At 31.8% G+C, this 22,397-nt stretch overlaps 2 protein-coding genes across 3 annotated transcripts; both read left to right on the forward strand.

The window, feature by feature from the left end:
* Positions 1-1,833: 1,833 nt before the first annotated feature.
* LOC25499284 (glutathione gamma-glutamylcysteinyltransferase 3) lies at positions 1,834-6,470 on the forward strand. Of its 2 annotated transcripts, XM_013594467.3 has the most exons (7): positions 1,835-2,176; positions 2,316-2,554; positions 2,965-3,128; positions 3,877-3,928; positions 4,149-4,376; positions 4,522-5,034; positions 6,061-6,470. In XM_013594467.3, the coding sequence occupies exons 1-7, from the start codon at positions 1,942-1,944 to the stop codon at positions 6,121-6,123; spliced, it is 1,494 nt and encodes a 497-aa protein (XP_013449921.1). In that variant the 5' UTR covers positions 1,835-1,941; the 3' UTR covers positions 6,124-6,470. The 2 variants fall into 2 exon arrangements, with proteins under 2 accessions (XP_024626951.1, XP_013449921.1); XM_024771183.2 differs by lacking the exons at positions 2,965-3,128; positions 3,877-3,928 and having other exon boundaries at positions 1,834-2,176.
* Positions 6,471-9,789: 3,319 nt separating this feature from the next.
* Positions 9,790-13,430, forward strand: LOC25499285 (long-chain-alcohol oxidase FAO2). Its single transcript, XM_013594468.3, has 3 exons — positions 9,790-10,234; positions 10,915-11,193; positions 11,545-13,430. The coding sequence occupies exons 1-3, from the start codon at positions 10,028-10,030 to the stop codon at positions 13,270-13,272; spliced, it is 2,214 nt and encodes a 737-aa protein (XP_013449922.1). The 5' UTR covers positions 9,790-10,027; the 3' UTR covers positions 13,273-13,430.
* Positions 13,431-22,397: the final 8,967 nt, after the last annotated feature.

The raw sequence follows: 22,397 nt of genomic DNA on the forward strand, positions 1-22,397 counted from the left end.
AATGATTTATATGATCACTTCAATTTTTTATTTTATTTTATACATGAATATTCCACCATAGCACCACAACTAACCCTCATTGACAAAAACAGTGTCTATAATAATCTTTAATATAAACTACAAATAATAATTCATCCATCTCATATTAAGTGTTATCATTTGCAATGTTTACTTGTCTCAAATAATTGTCTTTTTATATACCAAAGAAAAATCAGTTTTATTTCATTAACATACCCTTATTTGTTCATATCGCATAACATACTATAATCAATAAATGTGTTTTAGTAAATGAAATTCTTTATTATTGAAATTTAAATAACTAATTATCTTCTTAATTAAGAACCATAAACAACTCAATTGAGACACTTATAATTATACAAAAGAAATATAATATTAGTTTTGATAGATTAAACATAGCTTAGGAACGGTGACCGTAATTTTCCCTGATATATTTTAGATGTCATTGTGATGAATCGACAATACGATGTAAATTGGTTAGATTAAAAATGAAGTTTGGTCCAACATTATTTTTTTTTTAAGAAAGTTTGGTCCAACATTTTATTTTATTTTGGTCAGAATCTGGTCCAACATTATTAACGTCTCATATATATATATTTTAAGGAAGCAATTATTTTGGTTATGAATATGAGACGTGATTATATTCTACGAATGTATCAAAATTGAAAATACATCTCGAGTGTCTTTTTTGTTTGTAATTTTTTGACTAATTTTAATTAACAAAAATACATTTGATGATCAAAATGACAACTAATAAAAGATATAGTCATGTATCCCTGTGAGCTTAGTTCAGTTGGTAGGGATATTGCATATTATATGCAAGGGCCGGGATTCGAACCCCAAATACTCTATTTCTCCACAATTAAATTGTATGAGCTCTAGCCACTAGGCTACTTGACAAAAAAAGAAAGATAGAGTCATGTTAACAACTACTCCCTCCGTTTCTAAATATAAACAAAATTGACTTTTTAGGTTCATTCATAATTTAATGATGTATGTGGTTCATAATATGGACCACATAGATCATTAAATGATGAATGAACATAAAAAGTGAATTTTGCTTATATTTAAAAACAGATGGAGTAAATAAAACAATAGTCAACTTTTAAAGTTTCAATGTAACCAATACATAATTTTTTAAGATAAAATTTCCTCATTAGACTTGAACATTTGTTAGCATATTCCAAAAATATATATTTGTTTTTTCTTTTTGAATAAACTAAAATAAAATAACTTATCTAAATGGACACCACTAGACATATTTAAAAGGGTTAAATATGTTTTGGTCCCTATAAATATGTCAATTTTTCGTTTTAGTCCCTCTAAAATTTTTCTTCAACTTTTAGTCTCTATAAAGTTTTCAATCTTCACTTTTGGTCTCTCTTTTAAAGTAAACTCATATGTAGAATTCATATTATTTAATAAAAATTTTCAGAAAAATTCAAAATATTATAAGAATGACTCCAAAAAAAATTAAGATTTTTTTAACAAAACATGAATTTAATATGAATTTTTATATTGTTTATGGTTAAAAATTCATATTTAATTTTGTTTTGTTAAAAAAATCTAATTTTTTTTAGGAATTGTTTTTAGAATATTTGGCACATTTCTGCACAATTTCATTAAAAAATACAAAAATTAAATTTAAAATAGGGACCAAAAGTATTGATTGAAGGAAAATTTTAGAGGGACTAAAAGGAAAAGTTGACATATTTATAGGAAACAAAAACATATTTAACCCTATTTAAAAACCCTTTGACTTTGAGATATTTAAAAAAACATTTTGAATTTTAAATAAACTAGAACCTCAAGAATCTCGCCAGAAAATCAGGCTTCAGATCCAAGCAAAGTATATAAATTACTAAAGTTGACCAAAAGCTGACCGAACGAAAATCACGAATTGAGAAACAGAAGAGTTTATGCATGGCAATGGCAAGCGCAGGTCTATACCGGAGAACCCTTCCTCCGCCTTCAATCGAGTTTGCTTCGCCGGAAGGCAAGAAAATCTTCACAGAAGCTCTTCATAATGGAACAATGAATGGTTTCTTCAAATTGATTTCTTATTATCAGACTCAATCTGATCCTGCTTTCTGTGGCTTAGCCACTCTTTCTGTTGTTCTTAATGCTCTTGCTATTGACCCTGGTAGAAAATGGAAAGGTACTCTCTCTCTCTCTCTTTCTTATTTATTTTATTTCTTCAACTATGAAAGATATTTGAATTTTCTAGATTGATTGATTAGTTTACTATATTGATATGGGAAAAATAAAGAAATTAAAAGTAAGGACTTGGTTGGCAGGTCCTTGGAGATGGTTTGATGATTCAATGCTGGATTGCTGTGAGCCTTTGGACAAGATTCAATCGCAAGGCATTACGTTTGGAAAAGTTGCGTGCTTGGCTAGATGTAACGGAGCTAAAGTTGAGCCCTTTCGATCTGATCAGAGTAACATTGATGATTTCCGCAACCGTCTAATTTCTTGTTCTTCTTCTGAGGATTGTCATGTTATTGTGTCTTACCTCAGGACTCCACTCAATCAGGTGTGGTAATGGACTCATTCCCCTTATGCTAGTTAGTGTTGAGTTCTCAGTTAAGGTCTTCTTTGAATTAGCTTATAGCTTATGAGTGCTTATATGTTTAAGTAGAAGTTAAATAAGAGAATTTCTAAATGTACTGAATTGCAGTTACTTATAATTGTAATGAATCGCAGATACTTATTTCAACTTATACGAGAAGTTATTGTTTGAAAAACTCATGGTTATTATAAGAATCTTGATGTATTTTTCCCCTTAAGTTTTTCGTGAGGACTATATCCAAATTGGCTCAAAGTCTATGTCAAATCTTTTTTCGATTTGAACAAGAGTTTAGGAATTCATTGTTTAAGATCTTTTATACACAGACACAGTTTATAGAAATGGTGGGAATTTGTCATGTTGTTGTTGGGTAACAGACTGGAATTGGGCATTTTTCACCGCTTGGAGGATATCATGCTGAAAGGGATATGGCCCTTATATTGGATGTTGCTCGATTCAAGTATCCTCCTCATTGGGTTCCCGTTACCTTTCTTTGGAATGCCATGAATACCATTGATCAATCCACTGGACAACACAGGGGGTAAGTTCTTGTTCATTGTTAATTTAAGCATATGGTTAGTAGTGTCTCCTACATTTTCGTCAATACAATGTGACCTTCACTGATGTTTCTATCCAATTGTTGTGTGATTCCTTTCACTAAAACTAAACATTGCTATACCTTTTGTTAGTATAGAAAAATGGGTAGTATTTTACTATTTATAAGATTTTCATCTTATGTGATGTTCCTTCTTTTGGTTCAAGTTTATATACTTTTCAAAATGGCAATATTTCGTGGCGTGCATATAATGCTACATCGAACTAAATTATTATTTATGCCCTAGTGTATTCACATTAAACAGAAAATACCAGAAAAACAGAACTTTTGCAGATGGTTGTTCTTCAAAACTGTAAAGAACTGATTTGCTGGTGAATTAGTTCTTTTTATCTATAAACTATAAATGTACATCTTCTGAGCCATTTTGGAGTATTTTTCTCTTGGAGGCGAGGGGCAATAAGTTTCAGTACTTGTAGAACTGAACTTGTGAAGGAAGTGAAATACTTTACATCTTGTTTGGCCTCCATAATTGTTTGATTGGTTGTTATCTGCTGGTGTAATTTGGCTTAGCTTTATTCGGTATTTAGAAATTATACTATTTGAGTGTATCAGTATCATTAAAGTCTGCTAATTGCTGGGATTTGAAGGTTGCAATTTAATAAAATCTTGAGTTTTTAAATCTGTGCAACTAATCTTGTTGCCCTGCATTTATATTTGGACATTGGTATTTCAGGTACATGATTATTTCAAAGCTTAACAGGGCACCATCAATACTTTATACTGTGGTAATGTAGTGCTGTTTGGTTCTTTGTAAAACCATTGGAGATCATATATAAATTATCTAATTTCATAAATTTAAGTTAACCACAGCAGGAACTTCTATGTGATGGTTGAGACTATATACTAAGTTTACGACAACTATATTTTGATTGTTTTGCTGCTTCATGCTTCAAGGAAATCATTTGTCTTGGTAGATTACAATACTTTAACTAAGACTATCTGCAGAGTTGTAGACATGAAGGTTGGAGCAGTGTTGCCAAATTTCTAACTGAAGACGTTCCTCTTCTGCTAAAATCAGAGGATCTAAAAGACATTCAGGAAGTACTATCTGTTGTATTTAAATCTCCTCCTAGTGAATTGCGAGAGTTTATCACATGGGTGGCTGAGGTTCGCAGGCAAGAAGACGGGAATCTCACATTGAGTGAGGAGGAGAAAGGAAGGCTAGCAATCAAGGTTTTGAAACTACTTACTTTTCCATTTAAGGGGAAAATGATTTTGTTCTTGAATTTGATAAACATGTCATTTGCATAATCAGAGACTTGTTGAAGAGAATCAAATAAACAAACAATTGTAACATTTGAGAGCTTCAAAATTTCAGGCAGACGTACTGGAACAAATTCGGTCAACTGCACTCTTCAAACATGTGATCAGGTGGTTGGATTCAGAAAGGTCATGTTGTGATACCATCGCAAATGTTGGTGACGAAGATATGTTGTCCGCGCTTGGAGCACGTGTTTGCTGCCAAGGGGCAGATATGTTGACTGGTTGTCGTTCTTCGAGTGGAAACTGCTGTAGTCAAATAGATGTAAAGCATCTGAATGTTGGTAGTGAAAATCCGGTAACATTGATTTCCGGAACTGTTACGACTGGAGGTAGTAGTGAACAAGGAGTTGATGTGTTGGTCCCTTTGTGTCAAAGGAAGCCAAGTAGCTTGTGTCTCTGTAATGAAGGTCAATGCATTGGAATGCACCCATCTACTGCAGATGTCTTAACAGTGCTTCTGTTCTCCTTGCCCTTGCATACATGGTCAGGCATCAAAGAAGAAAAGTTGCGTGTGGAAGTTGCGAGCCTAATAACAACCGAAGATCTCCTTCCCTTACTGGCGGAAGAGGTACTGTCCATTTCTTTAGAACCAGTTTTCCAGTCTTTTTAAATCTAAAATTTGAAATACTACTAAATATTCTCGTGATAAATATATGGATTATGGACAACAAATAAACAATATGGGATAAGGCTGGAGGCTGATTTAAATGCCAATACGCTGTCAAGTTTATTTGGGAACAAAATTCAAGGGTTAAAAGTAGGAGTATAGCTTACACTTAATTATTATCTGCATGCCTACATCACTTAATAGGAAACCAAATATCTCTATTTGCTTTACTAATCTTGTCCCTAATTATAAGTACCCTTTGAAAAAGAGTCATGTCCCTAAATATAAGCCCCTATACAAATTACTAGGTGCATTTCTTTTCCAAACATAACCCTAATTAATACTACTAACTTGTCTTGGAATATAAAAAGTCAAATTAAATAGGTTTAAATGTGTCATTGGTCCCTGCACTTTCATCAGATTTTGGCATTGGTCTCTGCACTTTTTTTTGTTTGGCATTGGTCCCTGCACTTTGTAAAAATATTGGTATTGGTCCCTCTGTTAACTTTCTGTTAAAAAAAAACAAACACAAAACCAACGGAGTGCCACGTGGCCCAATCATTTTTTTAACAGAAAGTTAATAGAGGGACCAATACCAATATTTTTACAAAGTGCAGGGACCAATTCCAAACAAAAAAAAAGTGTAGGGACCAATGCCAAAATCTGATGAAAGTGCTAGGACTAAAGGCATATTTAAATCAATTAAATACACATATAAACAAAGGGCAATTTAGTAATATTCACACAAAATGGACACATTAACCACATTACCAACTTTTCATATATGTGAAATTGGTCAAAGGAGCTTATAATAAGAGACGGAGGGAGTGCTTGTAGCCCTTGAAGTCCCATCCAAGGAGTTAATACCATTTGGTTGAAATTCTTCAATTCTCAGAATAAACTTATGGCACAATTGAAGGGATATTTAATTCAATGTAAACATATCATATGTTGGTGATACTTACCAACCCGTTATTTGTGATCCAGGTTTTGTTCTTGCGAGATCAACTTCACTTTCTCATGACTGATAATGGTGCTCGTTCTGACTGATGATACTCTTAGTTTTCGCTTTTCGCTATGGTAACAGTTTCCTACAATAAAATTACATTTGATTCTGTTTTAGCATTGCTTAAGTATTGAACTTGGGTTCAATACAGCATGCCCATGTTTTAGTGATCATGTTGAACACGTCATAAACCAACTATAGTTTTATCTTTGTAAGGAATTTAAATTGTATAAAGTAATTCGATGCACATGAAAAGAATAGTATGTGGATTGTAATACACACTGTTGGAAGATGAATATTGATACTAGGGGTATCCTGTTCATCTCCAATGTTACTCATTTGGAAAATAAAATATGAGAGATCAATATCATAACTTGATTTCCTTATCTTAGTCATTTTGCTTTTGTCCAATACCATATTCTTACCTATTGAAATGACTCGGATGAATTTGACTAATTTCCTTTCTTTTCGTCACCTGATAGGTTGCAAGCTATCTTTAACAATGTATCTACCGAATTGTTATGATATTTACTTTCAATGGATATTTTAGTTTTATGATTGTAACCTTTTTCATATCATGAAGTATAGAATTCTCTGGAGGGCCGGTTCAATAATTTTCAATAGTAAGTGGGGCTTAAAGAAAGTTTTAATATATGTGGTCTTTTTTGTCTGTATATGAGGCATTTTTGTTTATAAAATATAATGAAAAATATTTTTTGTTGGTAGGCCTAAAGCGAGGGCTTTAGTAGCCTTACCCTTGGTCCGGCCGTGCTGGCTATTGATCAATCCATAGATTCTTATATTCTCATATAGATTTTAATTAAGTCTATATTTTAAATTTTTAAACAGTTTTAAAAATTAAAAGTTTATCATTAAGTTCCTAAAATCTGATACTTCCTTAAGTATCGCTTACATTGTTTACAATAGATTAAGACTCGATGTTGAGCAAGTGTTGGTTTAGATGCATCTCCTCAATAAAACACTAGAAAAAGGTAACAAAACCTTAGCTAATGACATTGTTATTGAAAGTTCCATTCAATAGATTGATTATATGGTAGGAGATTGATTAACCTAAAAGAAGTTGTAGAATTCATTGATAGCATTCAATTCATTGATGCCAAAGTTATGCTCCTCCATGCTCATAAAGCAGTTATGAAGCAATTTACTCACATTGATAAATAACTGACACATTGATGCCACTAGAGAGACAGGAAGCGGTTATGCACTGTTTCTCAAAATTTTATTTGATTTTGATCTAACACTGCAAACTTCTAATAAAATAATGTAAAGAAAATTTATATATGAAGGAGAATAGTAAGTGCTTTGAGATCAATATTAGGCTTGTGGTGCAAGTTTGTATGTTTGCAGGATCATTTAAAGACAAAGGACAGCAACATCTAAAGTAGGAGGTTTTTCTTTCTCTGACTGGTTGCTTTCAGTAATTTTATTTTCAACTCTCTTAAACTACAGTTTGCTGGTCAAAATATACAAGAAAAAGGACCCAAAAGTTACACACAAGTAAGTCTGTTAGAAAGTAAAAGAAACCTGGTCGCGTTATTTTACTCACTTGAGAGAGGATAATGAAGGCAGGCTTAGAAGTTAGAATATTGTTTTCTTTCTCCATTTGCTTATTTTTCTAACTGGCTTGACCATTTTGGAACCAGATCAACTTTCTCCATTCTCCAATATCATTACGGATATGCAATTTGAAAAGGAAAAATAATACATAATTAGGTCATTATTTTAAAAGTCAATTCAAACCTTAAAATAGTCCATGTCAAGTAATAGGTCAGATTCATGTTTTGAAATTTTAAAACAAGGGATACTTATTTAGCTAAAGCATTGTTTCACACTTTGCAGGTGTACTGTCTTTCCCTTTGTTGTTTCATTCCATATTTTCTTTGCAATATGATGCTTAGATGAGAGACAGGTGAGACAAAAAATATACTCTTTGTCAATTTTTATTAAATCAATGACTAAACACGCATGGAAATAAAATTAGTAAATAGTTAATTGTGTAAATTACAAACCCCTCCCTAATATGAAGAATGACTGAGTTCGTAAGAAATCGATTCACTAAAAAAAATTTTGAGTGAGAGTTTATAAGGACCTAAGGTCCGTTTAGATTGACTTATTTTAAACTTGTGAAATTATGGATAAAAGTATTTATCATAATTTCATAAGTTGCTTATGTCATAAGTTGTCGGTATGAGCACATCCACAAGCTTATCACAATCACAATATATATGTAAACTTCGAAAACCACATGCCTCGCGTTTTTAACATATCTTTTGTTTTTTACACTTTACTATTTTTTTTGAAGATTTTTTTTTTACACTTTACTTATTTTCATTTTTTATTTTATTTTTAATTTTTATAAAAGCAGTTATCATTTTTTAAACACTCGCTATATTTTACACGCCACTTTTGATAACGAAACCTGCGCAAAGAGTGAGAAATTTGCAAACTCAAATTTTAGTTTTTATGTCACTTTCTTTTCTTAAAATGTGAAATGATGATGGTGTGATTTGATAATTATGTTAAAAATTACAACTGGTAGTGTACAAATATCTTTGTTCTTTCTTTCTTTGTACCAATAAAAATATATTTCTGTCTTTGAAAAAATTAATACCTTCTTTAAACAATGTTTCAAAAACTGTTGTTTGTCAAAATATGGTTTTAAAAAACAAGTCATTTTCCTTAATCCGGAAATTTAATCCCGACACGGTAATAAATTAAAAATTATTCAGTCTCGTGCTCGTGGTAACTATAAGTCATGGGTGTATCTACCACTTTCCATTCCACCAACACATGACACAAAGGACAACCACATATATGATAGACCTACGTATTCTCATAATTTTATTTCAACCACATTAGGTATGATATTAATCTTTCCTTTAATAAGGATTGCGACCTAATCCTAGCACTGCACAACAAATTTTTTGCTGTCACTATTAATAAAAATAAATGTTTGTTTTCTTTTTTGAATGGAAAAACAAAATTTAAATAATTTCATGTTCACTACACTAATAGTGATGGCAAAGATGTTTGTACATTACATAATTTAAACAAAAAAAAATGTTGTAAAATAAAAGAGACAAATAATTTAAAACATTTTTTTTGACAACATATAAAAATAGAAAAAGAAACATCTAATATGAGACGAACGGAATAGAACATTCATTTCGGCAAATCACAAGAAGTGTCATTGTTTTTTTTTTTTTTTTTGTGGTGGCCAGGATTTGAACCTCGAACCTTGCATATTTTATGCATTATTCATATCAACTTAATTAAACTCACGAAAATTGTTATTTGACACGATAGACGGATGGGTTTGCATTGAAAATAAGTCATAATCTGATTTGATTTGTCGCTTCCCTCTTTGTAATATCAAGCATTATCCTTCAAAGCAATCCAAAAAATAAAAGAAAGCATTATGCTTCAAATTTTACATATATACGTATATATTATAAAAAAAAAACATCAATATCTTTAAAATAAAAAAATCTTTTTATCTTTGAAATAATAAAGATTAATAATTAATTACTACAAATGTTAATGAGATGGTTGAATGCTAATAAGATTTTATCTTTTGACCAAATTTTTTTTTAGGAAATTAAATAAAATCTTAAAAGTTCTACTTAATATAGCTTTTTCTTTTCCTTTTCATATCATGACTAGACATTTCAGTATCTTAATTGTATGGTCCTTCCCACAGGACACATAAAAGTTTACTATATCAAAAACACTATACTCATTTAAAATCACTGACACCACATAACTGAACAGATTCAGTAATCTTAAATGTGTTGTGTCATCCTATTCACTTTATATAAATAAAGAGTGAAGACACAATAGATTGTTGTCATAAAAGTTTGTACAAAAGTCACACGTCACAAGAATACAAAACAAAAATAATATCTTTGTGATTGCAAAAAAAGAGCAATGGAAGATTCTCATCCTCTATTGAGAGGAGGTAGAGGAAAAGAGAAAGGTTATAGCCATGGATTTTTAACCTCTCAGATGCATGTATTGGCTTCCATATGTGACACCCTTTTTCCATCCATTCCATTAAACAAAGAAGTCTCTCAAGATGAAAACCTCTCATCCTTCTATTCAACTTCTGGTTCTCAGTTCCCATTTCCTGATGAGGTTCTTTTTCCACCAAATTTATCCTTTTTTTATTTTTTTTTTATTTTTTTTTTATTTTTTTTATCTATCTATCATATAAGTGATAATATTCAATACAAATTTTACACTTACCTGTAGAATCCACCGTTTCTAACGGGTATTCAACACGTGTCCTATGTTAGTGTCCTGATACATGACACCGACACATGTGATTACATTCAATTTAAAAAATAAAAAAAATCTGGTATCAATATGTTAGTGTCGGTGTCATGTGTCTGAATCAGTGTTTCATAGTAGGACACTGTAAGTTCTAATCTTTCATACCATTAAAAAAAAAAAGCCTAGTCTTTCACTGATATTTTGAACGTGTCTGTATCACTATTTTATAGTTGTAAATGTAAATTCTAATCTCTCATTGATATTTGAAAGGAACTGAAACTGCTATGCAGTCGGAGCCATAGGGACAATTTGCCGAAATTCGATACCAAATATCATGTTTTGCTTTTTCGTACCTTTGTTCTATTGAACATAAATAAAGTCTTCGTTTAATGACACGTGTCAGAATTTCACACTATTTTCTGTCTTTTTTTTTTCTAGATCATCATGCAAGAGTATGGGAACTTAACTAGTTTAATTCAATAATATTTGCTTTGAAAATGCTAGAAATTTATCAATTCAAATTTTTTTCATATGAATATTAGGCTGCAGAGCTAGTCTTGCTGTTCAAGAAGAGTGCACCAGAAGCAATTCCATTGGTGAGGTGGATTCTATGGATTCTGTCATTCAAATTAGGGACACTTTTTCTTTGTGGAACTCTTTGCTTGCATTGGAAGTGGCCTTTTGTTCTCAAATTCTCTGAGATTTCTTTGGAAAAGAGAGAAGAAATTCTCAAGAAATGGTCAAAAGAAAACAAATGGACACCTCTAAGGGCTGTGTTTGTGTTGATCAAAATTGTTTTCTTCTATACTTTGTTCTCAAGGGTAATGCTTCTCATCCATTTTATCATTTTAATAATGCTCATATGGTATTTGTTAGTTTGATTCTGAGATATAAAAATACTAGTTAGCAAAATATCATGTCACACATTTTAGGTTATTCAATGAGTTTCACTTTCATGTGCAAAATCTGTCCAAAAAAAGTGTATTGATAGCATCATTCGCATTTGAAAGTGTCTTGTATTCTTGTTATATGATCTACAAAATTGGTCATTTAAAGAAATGGTAGATAGAAAACTAGCCGAACCATTATAAAGCTGATGAAAATCGGTCAAACTATTTTGAATCATTTTTAATAAAAACATTGGGCATAACACTTTTCCCTAACTGCTGCAGACAGATGTAAATGGCCATAATCCAATGTGGAAGGCAATAGGGTACAAGGTGGACACTAGAGAAAAGTTGAAACTAAAGAAGAGGCCTCTCCAGGAAGGACTAGTAGAGACAACATACGAAACCAATTCTACATTAATCCAATCCCTGAGTGAAAAAGGCCTTGAAGTCACTGAAGATGAAGAGCAAAACGTGTACAAGATCAAATGCGATGTTGTCATTGTTGGTTCCGGTAGCGGCGGAGGAGTTGCAGCTGCAATTCTTGCAAACTCAGGTCATAAAGTGATCATCCTAGAAAAAGGAGAGTATTTTGTTTCTCAAGATTATTCTTCCTTGGAAAGTTCAGCGATGAACGAGCTCTATGAATCAGGTGGAATCATGCCAACTCTTGACGGTAAAATGATGATCTTAGCTGGCTCAACAGTCGGTGGAGGTTCAGCTATAAACTGGGCTGCTTGTGTTAGAACACCTGACTCTGTTAAGAAGGAATGGTCCGAAAAATATAAACTACCGCTTTTCACAAGCTCTGACTATCAATCTGCTATGGACTCGGTATGCAGAAGGATTGGTGTGACAGATAAATGCAACAAGCAAAGCTTTCAAAATCAAGTTCTTCGGAAAGGGTGTGAGAGAATTGGTTTAAAAGTCGAGTCAGTTGCAGTGAATGCTTCAGAAGATCATTATTGCGGTTCGTGCTGTTACGGTTGTAGAACCGGAGATAAAAAGGGTACTGACTCAACTTGGTTGGTTGATGCTGTTGAAAATGGCGCAGTTATCCTCACTGGATGTAGAGCTGAGAAATTCATAATAGAAAATGGGAAGAATGAAACAAAGAGAAAGAATTGCTCAGGAGTGATTGCTGCAACAAGTTGGAGGAGTAAGATTACAAAGAAACTCCAAATAGAATCCAAAGTAACTATTTCATCATGTGGATCACTACTTACACCTCCTCTAATGATTTCTAGTGGACTACAAAATCCAAACATTGGAAGAAACCTTCATCTCCATCCAGTTCAATTTGCTTGGGGCTATTTCCCTGAAAACATGACAAACTTAAGTGGTAATAACCATGAAGGAGGAATCATAACTTCTATACACAAAGTACTTGCTGAGAACTCCACGCCAAAAATCATTATAGAAGCACCTGCTTTAGGACCTGGATCATTTTCAGTATTAGTTCCATGGATCTCAGGACTCGATATGAAAGACAGAATGGCAAAATATGCAAGAACTGCTAACCTTTTTGCATTGGTTAGAGACATAGGATCAGGAGAAGTAAGAAGTGAAGGAAAAATTTCTTATAGACTTGATCAAATGGACAGAGAAAATCTTAGAATTGGATTAAGGAAGTCTTTAAGGATTTTGGTTGCGGCGGGAGCTGTTGAGGTTGGAACTTATAGGAGTGATGGACAAAAAATCAAATGTGAAGGGATCAAAGAAGAAGAACTGGAGGAGTTTCTTGATACTGTCTCGGTTGTCGGGGGACCACGGTCCAGAAGTGAACTTTGGACAATGTTTAGTTCTGCACATCAAATGGGAAGTTGTAGAATGGGTAAGAATGAAGAAGAGGGTGCAGTTGATGAGAATGGAGAAAGTTGGGAAGCAAAAGGGTTGTATGTGTGTGATGGAAGTGTTTTGCCTAGTGCAGTTGGTGTTAACCCTATGGTAACCATTCAATCTACAGCATACTGTATTGCTAGTAAAATTGCAGAATCACTTAAGGAAGAATAGACAGAGATTGATGAATAATAATGAAGTTTGTATTATTTCAATAAAAGAATTTCATTGAAAATGTACATGTACTTTTCGTTTTTTTACATGATGTAACTAGTATTGCTGGTGTTAACAAAATAAAGTTTCATGTAAATGTGTCAAAGTTTATTATGCGAGACTAACTAGCAATGGAATTTAAATCCTCTCGTAACTAAATCCAATCGGAGGGGTGATTCTATTGGTGATTTCACCCTTAAAATTTTTATTGGATTTTGAAATGATATTTGTACAATCATTTTTTAACTTTTGTGACATCTTTCTTTTTCATATTAACATTATGTTTTTATTATATCTCTATTGCTTTGATTTTTTGTCAATACTTCATTTTCATTGTAAATTATGATTGTCTCATAAGTTGTCATTAAAATAATTGTTCAAATAACACAACTCAAAATATATACAAGTTGGCATTAATGGTATTTATTGGATATTGTTGTGTTTTGTCTTGGGGATGAAGTGGTAAACCACCTAAAACTTACACACACAACTATGATTACAAGGTCTTAGGTTTGAACTTAAATAAAGACGTCCAACTTATTGATATTATCAATTGAGATAGGTTTTATTGGATTTTACAACTATGAAATATACAACTAAAAAATAGTATATATTTACAACTAAATGCTTGTCAACCATCATAATTTTTGATGCTACAATTACACATATATTTGAATAATCAGTTTGTTACACACAAAAAACTATATTCGACAATACCTCGTAAAAAAGTGTGAATGACTTGAGATTGGAATATGTTATACTTAACATAGTTATACCTCTAATAACTTTGTATACAATCTTAATTTTACAAATCCAACTGCTAAATTATAATTTCTTATATAGCAAAGAGATCAAATATGTAAAATTTTATAAAAGTCTAATTATTTGATAATTTACAAGATTACCTTATTTGAATTTTTGAGATTTTGGGATGGTGAGGGCCTCCCTATGTCTGTACATAGCTCCACCTCTGATTTTGATTCTCCTCAATGTTAATTTTAGTGGGCTAGTTTGACTTCTACGAAAGAAAGAAAAAATCAGCATATAAATGAACTAGTATGGTGTTGGACTAAACCCTAATAGTTAATCTATATATTGATTGGATTTGACTTTTTACCATGATCTTAATATAAATATATATTTGTGAATATATATAATAATAAGACATTTCTTTATTAATTTTGTTTTATTTCAAAAAATAAAGTCCCTAGAATAGCGAGTCCGTTTAATGAAACATTAAGTACGACTTAATCACAAGACATCTTTAAACATAAGGACACTATTTCAAAAATATTCACAGTCCAGCTTTATTGTGAAACGAAATAACATTAAAATATAGAGACTATTATAAGGGTAGACTAATGGTAATATCACATAGGTCATGGATAAAGAGTTACAATTTCTTCATATATACATAAATATTAGGAGTATTATTTATACCGAACCCATCATGAGAAAACTACATAGAGTGTTATACAAGTGATTATTCTCTTAGTGATAGTGGTGTATTCCATTATTCAACATGAAATCACTATGTACTCTAGATGTAGGAATCAAGTATTTTGTTGTCGTTCAAACGTTGTCTGTAATAAGGTGACTATAAAGTTGGTTGATAGGTACTCTACAAAACATTTTGAGGGACATGAATGACCGATGGAATTTGCTTCTCCTACATAACAAGAGAAATGTTTAAGAGTCCAGTATTAAACTGGACAAAGGTGACACACAATGTCTTGTGTTCAATATAAACACGAGGGCAAAGATGAAAATTATACACATAATCGTTATCACGAAGAGGTTTCGTCAAATCAAATGACATTATTGTTACTTGGATATCATTTATGTGTTGCTAGATACCACCTATTCTTTATAATATTAAATATAAGATGTAGTATCATTGTCAACATTACAAGAACCTATATAGTCACACACATAAGAATATATAAATGAGAGTTGAATAAATAAGTGAGATGTATTATTCGAGGATGTGTTTAGCTTGTGAAACTGCTTAGCTTGCAAAACCCACATATGGTTGCTTGGTTTGCAGAGCGCACAAGTGGTTCTATAAACATAACCCTTACGTTAAAGCAACAATACACTTAAACTAATTCACTTAATTAAAAACCTACTTGTTTTTTTCTTTCTAAAACCTAAAATTGTGCTCTCTCTCACTCTCTAAACCTTCATTCGAATCAACTAGCACTGAGTAATAAGTTCTATTTGTATGTATTAAGTAAAGATAACGCTACTTTGCTTTGCTAGTGATTATCCTTTCATGGATTCTTCTCCACTCTTCAAAGAGGTAATCATATGAAACTTAAAGTGTTTAAGTAGTTTATGTTTAATTTATGAATAATGATTCAATCAAGATTTGTTCATCGTAATTTATTCCGCTAAGAGAATTAAAATTTTGAAAACTCATTCTTAAAATTCAAACATATTATGTATATATTTGATGACCATTTTTGTAATTTTAACCATCTTCTATTGTTTTTAGAAATTCGAACACATTGGAAGAAATAATTTGAAGTTGAATTTTCCTTTATTACTTTCTTACGCGTTTCAAAAAAATCATTTTCCTCTCATTTCTTTCTTTCTTTTTTGTCGTAAATAATCTAATGGGAAACTAACACACACCAAATGCAGAGAAGTGGTGAATTATATGTTCAAACCCGCACTCAAACATATGATCGTCAAATGTCTCTAATATTTTATCATCTAAATTTTGCTTACGAGATCTTCCATTTTATTTATATTATAACCAGAAAAGTACAATCTAAAATATATTTCTTCATAAAATTAATAAAGAAAATAATGATCATCGTCGATTGAGTAACTTTGAACCCTCTTCACATTCATGTAACATTCACGACTTTACAAGAGCATCTAATCAATGCAACCGCTACAAATACAAAAATATTTTGTTTTGTGTTCATTCTTATGTGTTACCTTGTTGAGATTGTTACTCTTTCTACCCATTTCTCCGGTTTTCCTGAAACTATTATAAGAAAAAAGGCATCGATCATCATCACACCTAGGAGTGGAAAAAAACCAAAAACTGAACCAAACTGTTGAAATGAACCGATCCAAACCGGTATTGAACCGAACTGGTACATAAAAACTCTGAACTGATCCATACTTAAGTTAACCGAACCGTTTTGTACTGAACCGAACCGTTTTTGGGAGAGAGAAAAAAAAAAAAAAAAAAACTGAAGTTAACATTTCACTCCAAAATCCAAATCCCAAATCTAAGATCGCAAACCCTAATCCACAAAACTGAATGCAAATCCACCGTGTTCCGTACAGTTTCCGGCCACCACAGCCTTGCTCCGCCGTGGAATTCCACCTGGTTTCAACAACCTCAGGTAAATTTCGATCTCTCTGCGAATTTCGATCTCTCTGTGTTCTATTTGATTATGAGCTGCGAATTCGACCTCAGATGTTGTTTTTGATTATGTGATGCAATTCCTTTCATGTTTGGTTATTGCTTTTGAGTTAGATTTAGGCCTTGTTTTGATGAATAGCTTAATTTGTAGGTTATTTATAAGTATAAGCTGTTTCTTTAACCAAATATAAATGGCTTAATAGCTTAATAAGCACTTATTTATAAGTATTCACTTTGTGACTTTGTCCACTCTGCCCCAATTTATTTAATGTACTACGAATGCAACAAGGGAAGGAAACATCCTTCAAGCATACACCATTATTTTTTTCCCAACCATATCTTAATTCTTAATTTCTTATCCTGCCAGAGCTTCCGAACTTATTTTTGGCTTTATTCATACACTCTGATATGGACATGGATAGTGGGGCACATCATTGATATTGATACATATGTATTGATATTAATTTAAAATTATCATAGTGATTGAATGTCTATAGTTTCTAAAATTACAACCTTTCCAGTATTTTTCTCTTGACAAATCCCTGATCGTCTCTTAAGGGGTCAACCATTGTGTTTCCAAGGAAAAAAGGGAGATGACTTAAGTTTAGGACAATCATTATTCATCAGTTAGAAACTAGAAAGTATTAACTGCCATTTTAAAGTGAATAGCTTAATAAATTGGGGCAATGTTTAAGAGACCTATGCACACCTCATATTCAAATACATCTGCATTGTGTATGTTTGATTTCCTTTCTATGTTGGTGTAATAACAAAGAAGTTTATGAATTTTTCTGCCTCGACTTGTCGCTTTTTTGTTGAACTGATACTAGACTATAATGTAAAGTTTATAACATGTATCTAATGTGGATACACATTAGGCTATACAAAAGGATTTAGAAGCAATCGCAGAATAGACGAGGATTTAGTGTTAAAGAAATTTAACCTCCAACCACCTTATAAGTTACATGTGAAGGGAAAGATCATTGTATAGTGATAGGGCAATAAAGTGTTCACATTCATGAAGTTTAATTTTATATACTGTAGTTTCATTTGTAGATGAATTGGTTTTAAAACTTCTGTCCTGATTCTGTTTATACTGATTTTAACAGAAGTTAATGTCATTTTATCATGATAATATTTCACGTCAAGAAATGAATTATTAACATGAATTTAAGAAAATAAATCATGTTAAATCTCGTTCATTCATAAACTCAAACTTGCATTGAGAATGGATTGAACCTTGTTCTAGTTGCCTGAAATCCAATAACCCAGAATCAGGAACATAGAAAGGGTGAGAATGGATCATGCATCAACTTGCATTGAGAATGGATTGAACCTTGTTCTAGTTGCCTGAAATCCAAAAACCCAGAATCAGGAACATAGAAAGGGTGAGAATGGATCATGCATCAACTTTGTTCTTCACAATAAGATTACTATTTGAGATTTATATGTCATAGTTTATGTGCATAGCAAAAGAATTGTGCAATAACTTCTCTGTTTTCCTAGATAACTGTATCAATTGCAGCAGCTACTTGATTTCATTAGAAATAAGAAACTCTCAATTGCAGCCTTTGCTGTGATTCTTTAGTTACTTGGGTTATGGAATCGTACTTGTTATCGAGTGCTTAATATTGAGTCAAAACTACAGAGGTTTCTCCTGCCCTTATTTTTAAGGTGACCCCTATTCCTTTCATTTGCTCCTCATTTTCCATAAAGTCGCCTCTCGTTTGAACTGTCATTTTGAACTATGCGAGTATTTTTCATAGTTACCTTTGTAGTAGACTTTCATTTTGAACTGTCATTGGTTTCATATTGGTTTCATTTTGAACTATGCAGTTTCAATCCTCTTTTCTTTGAGAGCTGGTTTTATTGATTTGGAACTCTTGTGTTTAATATCACTTCCAATAGCATTTAGTATCTTTTTTGCAGAGATGATTTCTTCGTCGTCCTATGCAATGGCATCAGTTAGTGTGGTTAATCTTGATGATTGATGTTGGTTGTTGATTAATCGATGGATAATTTTTTTTTTTTGGTTATATAGTGATTTATCGAGAATTTGTGATGTTGGTTGCTGATTAATCGATGGAGAACTTTTTTTTTGGTTATATAGTGATTTATCGACAATTTGTGGTGTTAGTTGTGCTGATTAATTGATGGAGAACTTTATTTTTTGGTTATAACATGAATTTGTAATGCTGCACTTTAATCTAATTCATTTTGGAGATTTTATCTTAATTTGGATTTCAGTTTTTTTTTTAAATGAAACAGTGCACCATTTTGAAGTAGCAGTTCAGTTTGGTTTGAATTGTTTCATTACAGTTCAGTTCAGTTCAGACACAGTTTTGGGTCTGAACTAAACTTTATCCACCCCTACACAGGCCACAAGGTAGACTTCGATGATAAATTTTATCCTCTACTCCTTCCTTCGATATCATATCTCCATCCCAATTTGTTGAATTTAGGGTTTCTCTTTGGTTAACCTTTATCTTGAATCTTAATATTGGCAGCTTATATAAAATCCTAGATTTCTCTTCAAATATTTTTTCATTTGTTCTTAGTTTTTGCTTAGATTTTTTATTTATTTTGGTAATTGTAAAATATTATGATGATGATTATGGTTGTGATATTGCATGCAGCATAGTGAAGCATGAGTACCAAAACGATGCATCCACCACCTCGTCGTGTCCCGCGGGCTAGCACCTGTTCCACTAACAATAATAACAACTCTAAGCACAAGGAAATGGATCATGATGGAGACTCAAAGCCAAAGATATGCAACGACAATAACAACAAAGGCTCAAACCTGAGCTTGAACAATACATTGTTTGCAGGCTACTTGGCTCATGAATTCCTTACAAAAGGAACTCTGTTGGGACAACAAATGAGCTCGATGTCAAGCTCGAGAGAGGAACCACTGCAACAGAAGTACAATAGGTACGTGGAGGTAGCTTACTTGTTGAAGTCAGATGGCACCCATTTTCCTGATATTGTGAATCCGACCCAACTAGGTCTAGAGTTAAGGTTACCCTAGATTCCCAAAGAACTGCCATGAGCCATCCCTTAGATACAGCTCTTTTGTACCATCATCATCTTTGAGAAAAAGGAATGTAACTAGTGAACAAAATAAGAAATCTTTTTATTTATGTATGTATTTTTTTTTCTCTCTCCTCGTCTATCTCAATAGTCAATACTATTTGTGGCTCTGCTTATGCCATGCCATGCCATACAAGGGCAACCATGCATGATGCATGCGTGTGCTTGTTTATATCTAATCTAGCCAATGGTGTATGATGTATCCATTGACATGCCGTTTCTAGTCCTTTTATTCGTGTATTCCCATTTTCCTTCTTGTTTTACCTTTTATTCCCTCCGTTTTAAAATGAGTGTCGCTTTATCCACTTGCACACAGATTAAAGAATGGAATAAAGTAGTCAAATGTCATAACAATTTTACTAAAATAACCTTACTTTATAAGAATAAGACAAACTTAAAGTTGCATTGAAAATTGTGTGAGAGAGAAAATTGGAGTATTCATTGAGGGTAATGTTGGAAGAAAATAATTAAAGTTGTATTGAAAATGTAAAACGACATTCATTTTGATTTTTTTTTTTTTTGAAGTGACACTTATTTTAAAACGAAGGGAGTATCTTCGAGCAGATCATGTTTTTGGGCTTCTTTTCTTGTGTCCTAGATTATTATTATTATTTTTACAAATATTTTATTATTAAATTTGATCTCTAAAAAATGAAAAGTAGTAATATGGTAATTAGATTTTACATCAAATTAAGCACTACTCTAATTTTTAGTATCAGTTTGGATTTTATAGTTAGAGAAAAGAGAACAAGCAATGTCAGTGAAAACGTGTAATTTATATAGTGATGTCTAAATAATACCCGACATCCCTCCTTAAAAAAACGAAGTGTTAGACGGTTATTTAGGAAAAAAGCAAGAGAAATGATATTTATACCTTCGGTTAAATTGTATTTTTGGTCCCTTAACTATTTAGGTAGTATCGTTTTGATCCCTTAATTAAATTTCGATTTATTTTGATTCCCTAACTTCTATCTGTTACACATTTTGGTCATTTCTGTTAATTTTAATTCAAAAACGTTAGATTTTCTTCATTTTCTTTTAGAATTTTTCGGGATTCTTATTGTTAAAGGTTGATGGAAATGATATGAAGATGAAAAATAGGAAACTTTAAACTTTATCTTGGAAATGATGCATTTAACTCATTGAAACTTTAAAAAATAGTAACATTTTTCACATAGAACTTATCAATTATTTCTATTTTTTAATCTTTAACTAATGCTCTAAGGGCACTTGTGAGTTGTGAGCAAGATTATTATTATTTTTTTTTTTTACGGATCCTCCTGGTGGTAACTACAATAGCAACTTTATCTTCTTACTAGTAGTATTATTTTGTTATATTAAAACAATAAGCATTAGTAAGTCCATTTGGGTTGACTTAGTGGTATTGACTTAAAATCTACGAGTGTGCTTCTTCTTAAGGTCTCAGACTCGATTATTTTCAATATCAATTTAGATGGATTAATTTAACTTCTTAAAAAATAACAATAAATATTAGTATTTTCTAAAGAACTCTCACGGTCAGTCCTAGGATACTAATTAAAAAATTTAAGTGAAAGAAATTAAGTAAAAAATGTGAAGTTAGCAGGACACTCCATGCAAATGCACTAGTCGTTTTGTTTTTCCACGTGTCCTCACTTTATTTTTCTAAAGCATCTCTAAAATGAAAGAATTGTGGTTTCAAACATATGCCTCAACACATAAAATGTCTCTTTTATCAACTAAATTGTATTTGTCCACATTTACATTTTTGAGTTAATAGGTCTTTATCTCTGTAATATAGGTCATTCTAAATTTTCCTTATAAAATTTTTATTTTGATCCATTCTCTGTAAAATATTTTTGTTTTGATTTATCCGCCTAATAGGCCAAACAAAAACCAACTTTATTTTTTTTTTTAGGAAATTTTCATTTTTGTTTGGCCTATTAGGGTGTAAATCAAAACAAAAAATATTTTACAGGAGGTGAATCAAAATAAAAATTTTACAGGAAAAAATATCGAAAATAACATATATTACAGAAGAATAAAGACCTATTAACCCTACATTTTTTATATAATTGAGGCAATGAAGTTTAAATCTAAGAAGAATTACTTCATTCGTTTATTTTTTAAAGAAGCTAAATTAGCCTACCTACTTCATTTGTTTGATAATGTGAAACTCCTCACTATTAAACCAATTCCTGTAGTTTTTCTTCATTTTATGTATACCAACCAACAGCAATAATAGTGATCTCACATTTAAAACCTGCACTGCACGGTTTGTATTAATTAATCAATTAAAGAGGTTTGTAAAAGGATGGATTTCCACGTGAAGTAGGAAACCCCTTTATTATATGCGTGCCAGCCTCACATTCCATCTCAATTATTATGCGTACAGTACAGACCATGCTCTATTTTTGTTTTCATATATAAGTTGAATATTGCAAATTCTGGAACCAACTAGGATCCACAAAAATGACAAAACAAAAGTATAATGTATGAAGGTGTAATTCATTTTTAAAAAATGAATGAATTAAATTAAATTAGAGATGGTACCGGTAGTTCAGTTGGTTGGTATGAATGAGAGAGAGAGAGAGAGTGTAGTTAATTTAATACCACGTGGCTTTACAAT

The sequence above is a fragment of the Medicago truncatula genome, chromosome 7 (genome assembly GCF_003473485.1).
Source record: "Medicago truncatula cultivar Jemalong A17 chromosome 7, MtrunA17r5.0-ANR, whole genome shotgun sequence".
In the NCBI taxonomy this organism is placed as follows: Eukaryota; Viridiplantae; Streptophyta; class Magnoliopsida; order Fabales; family Fabaceae; genus Medicago; species Medicago truncatula.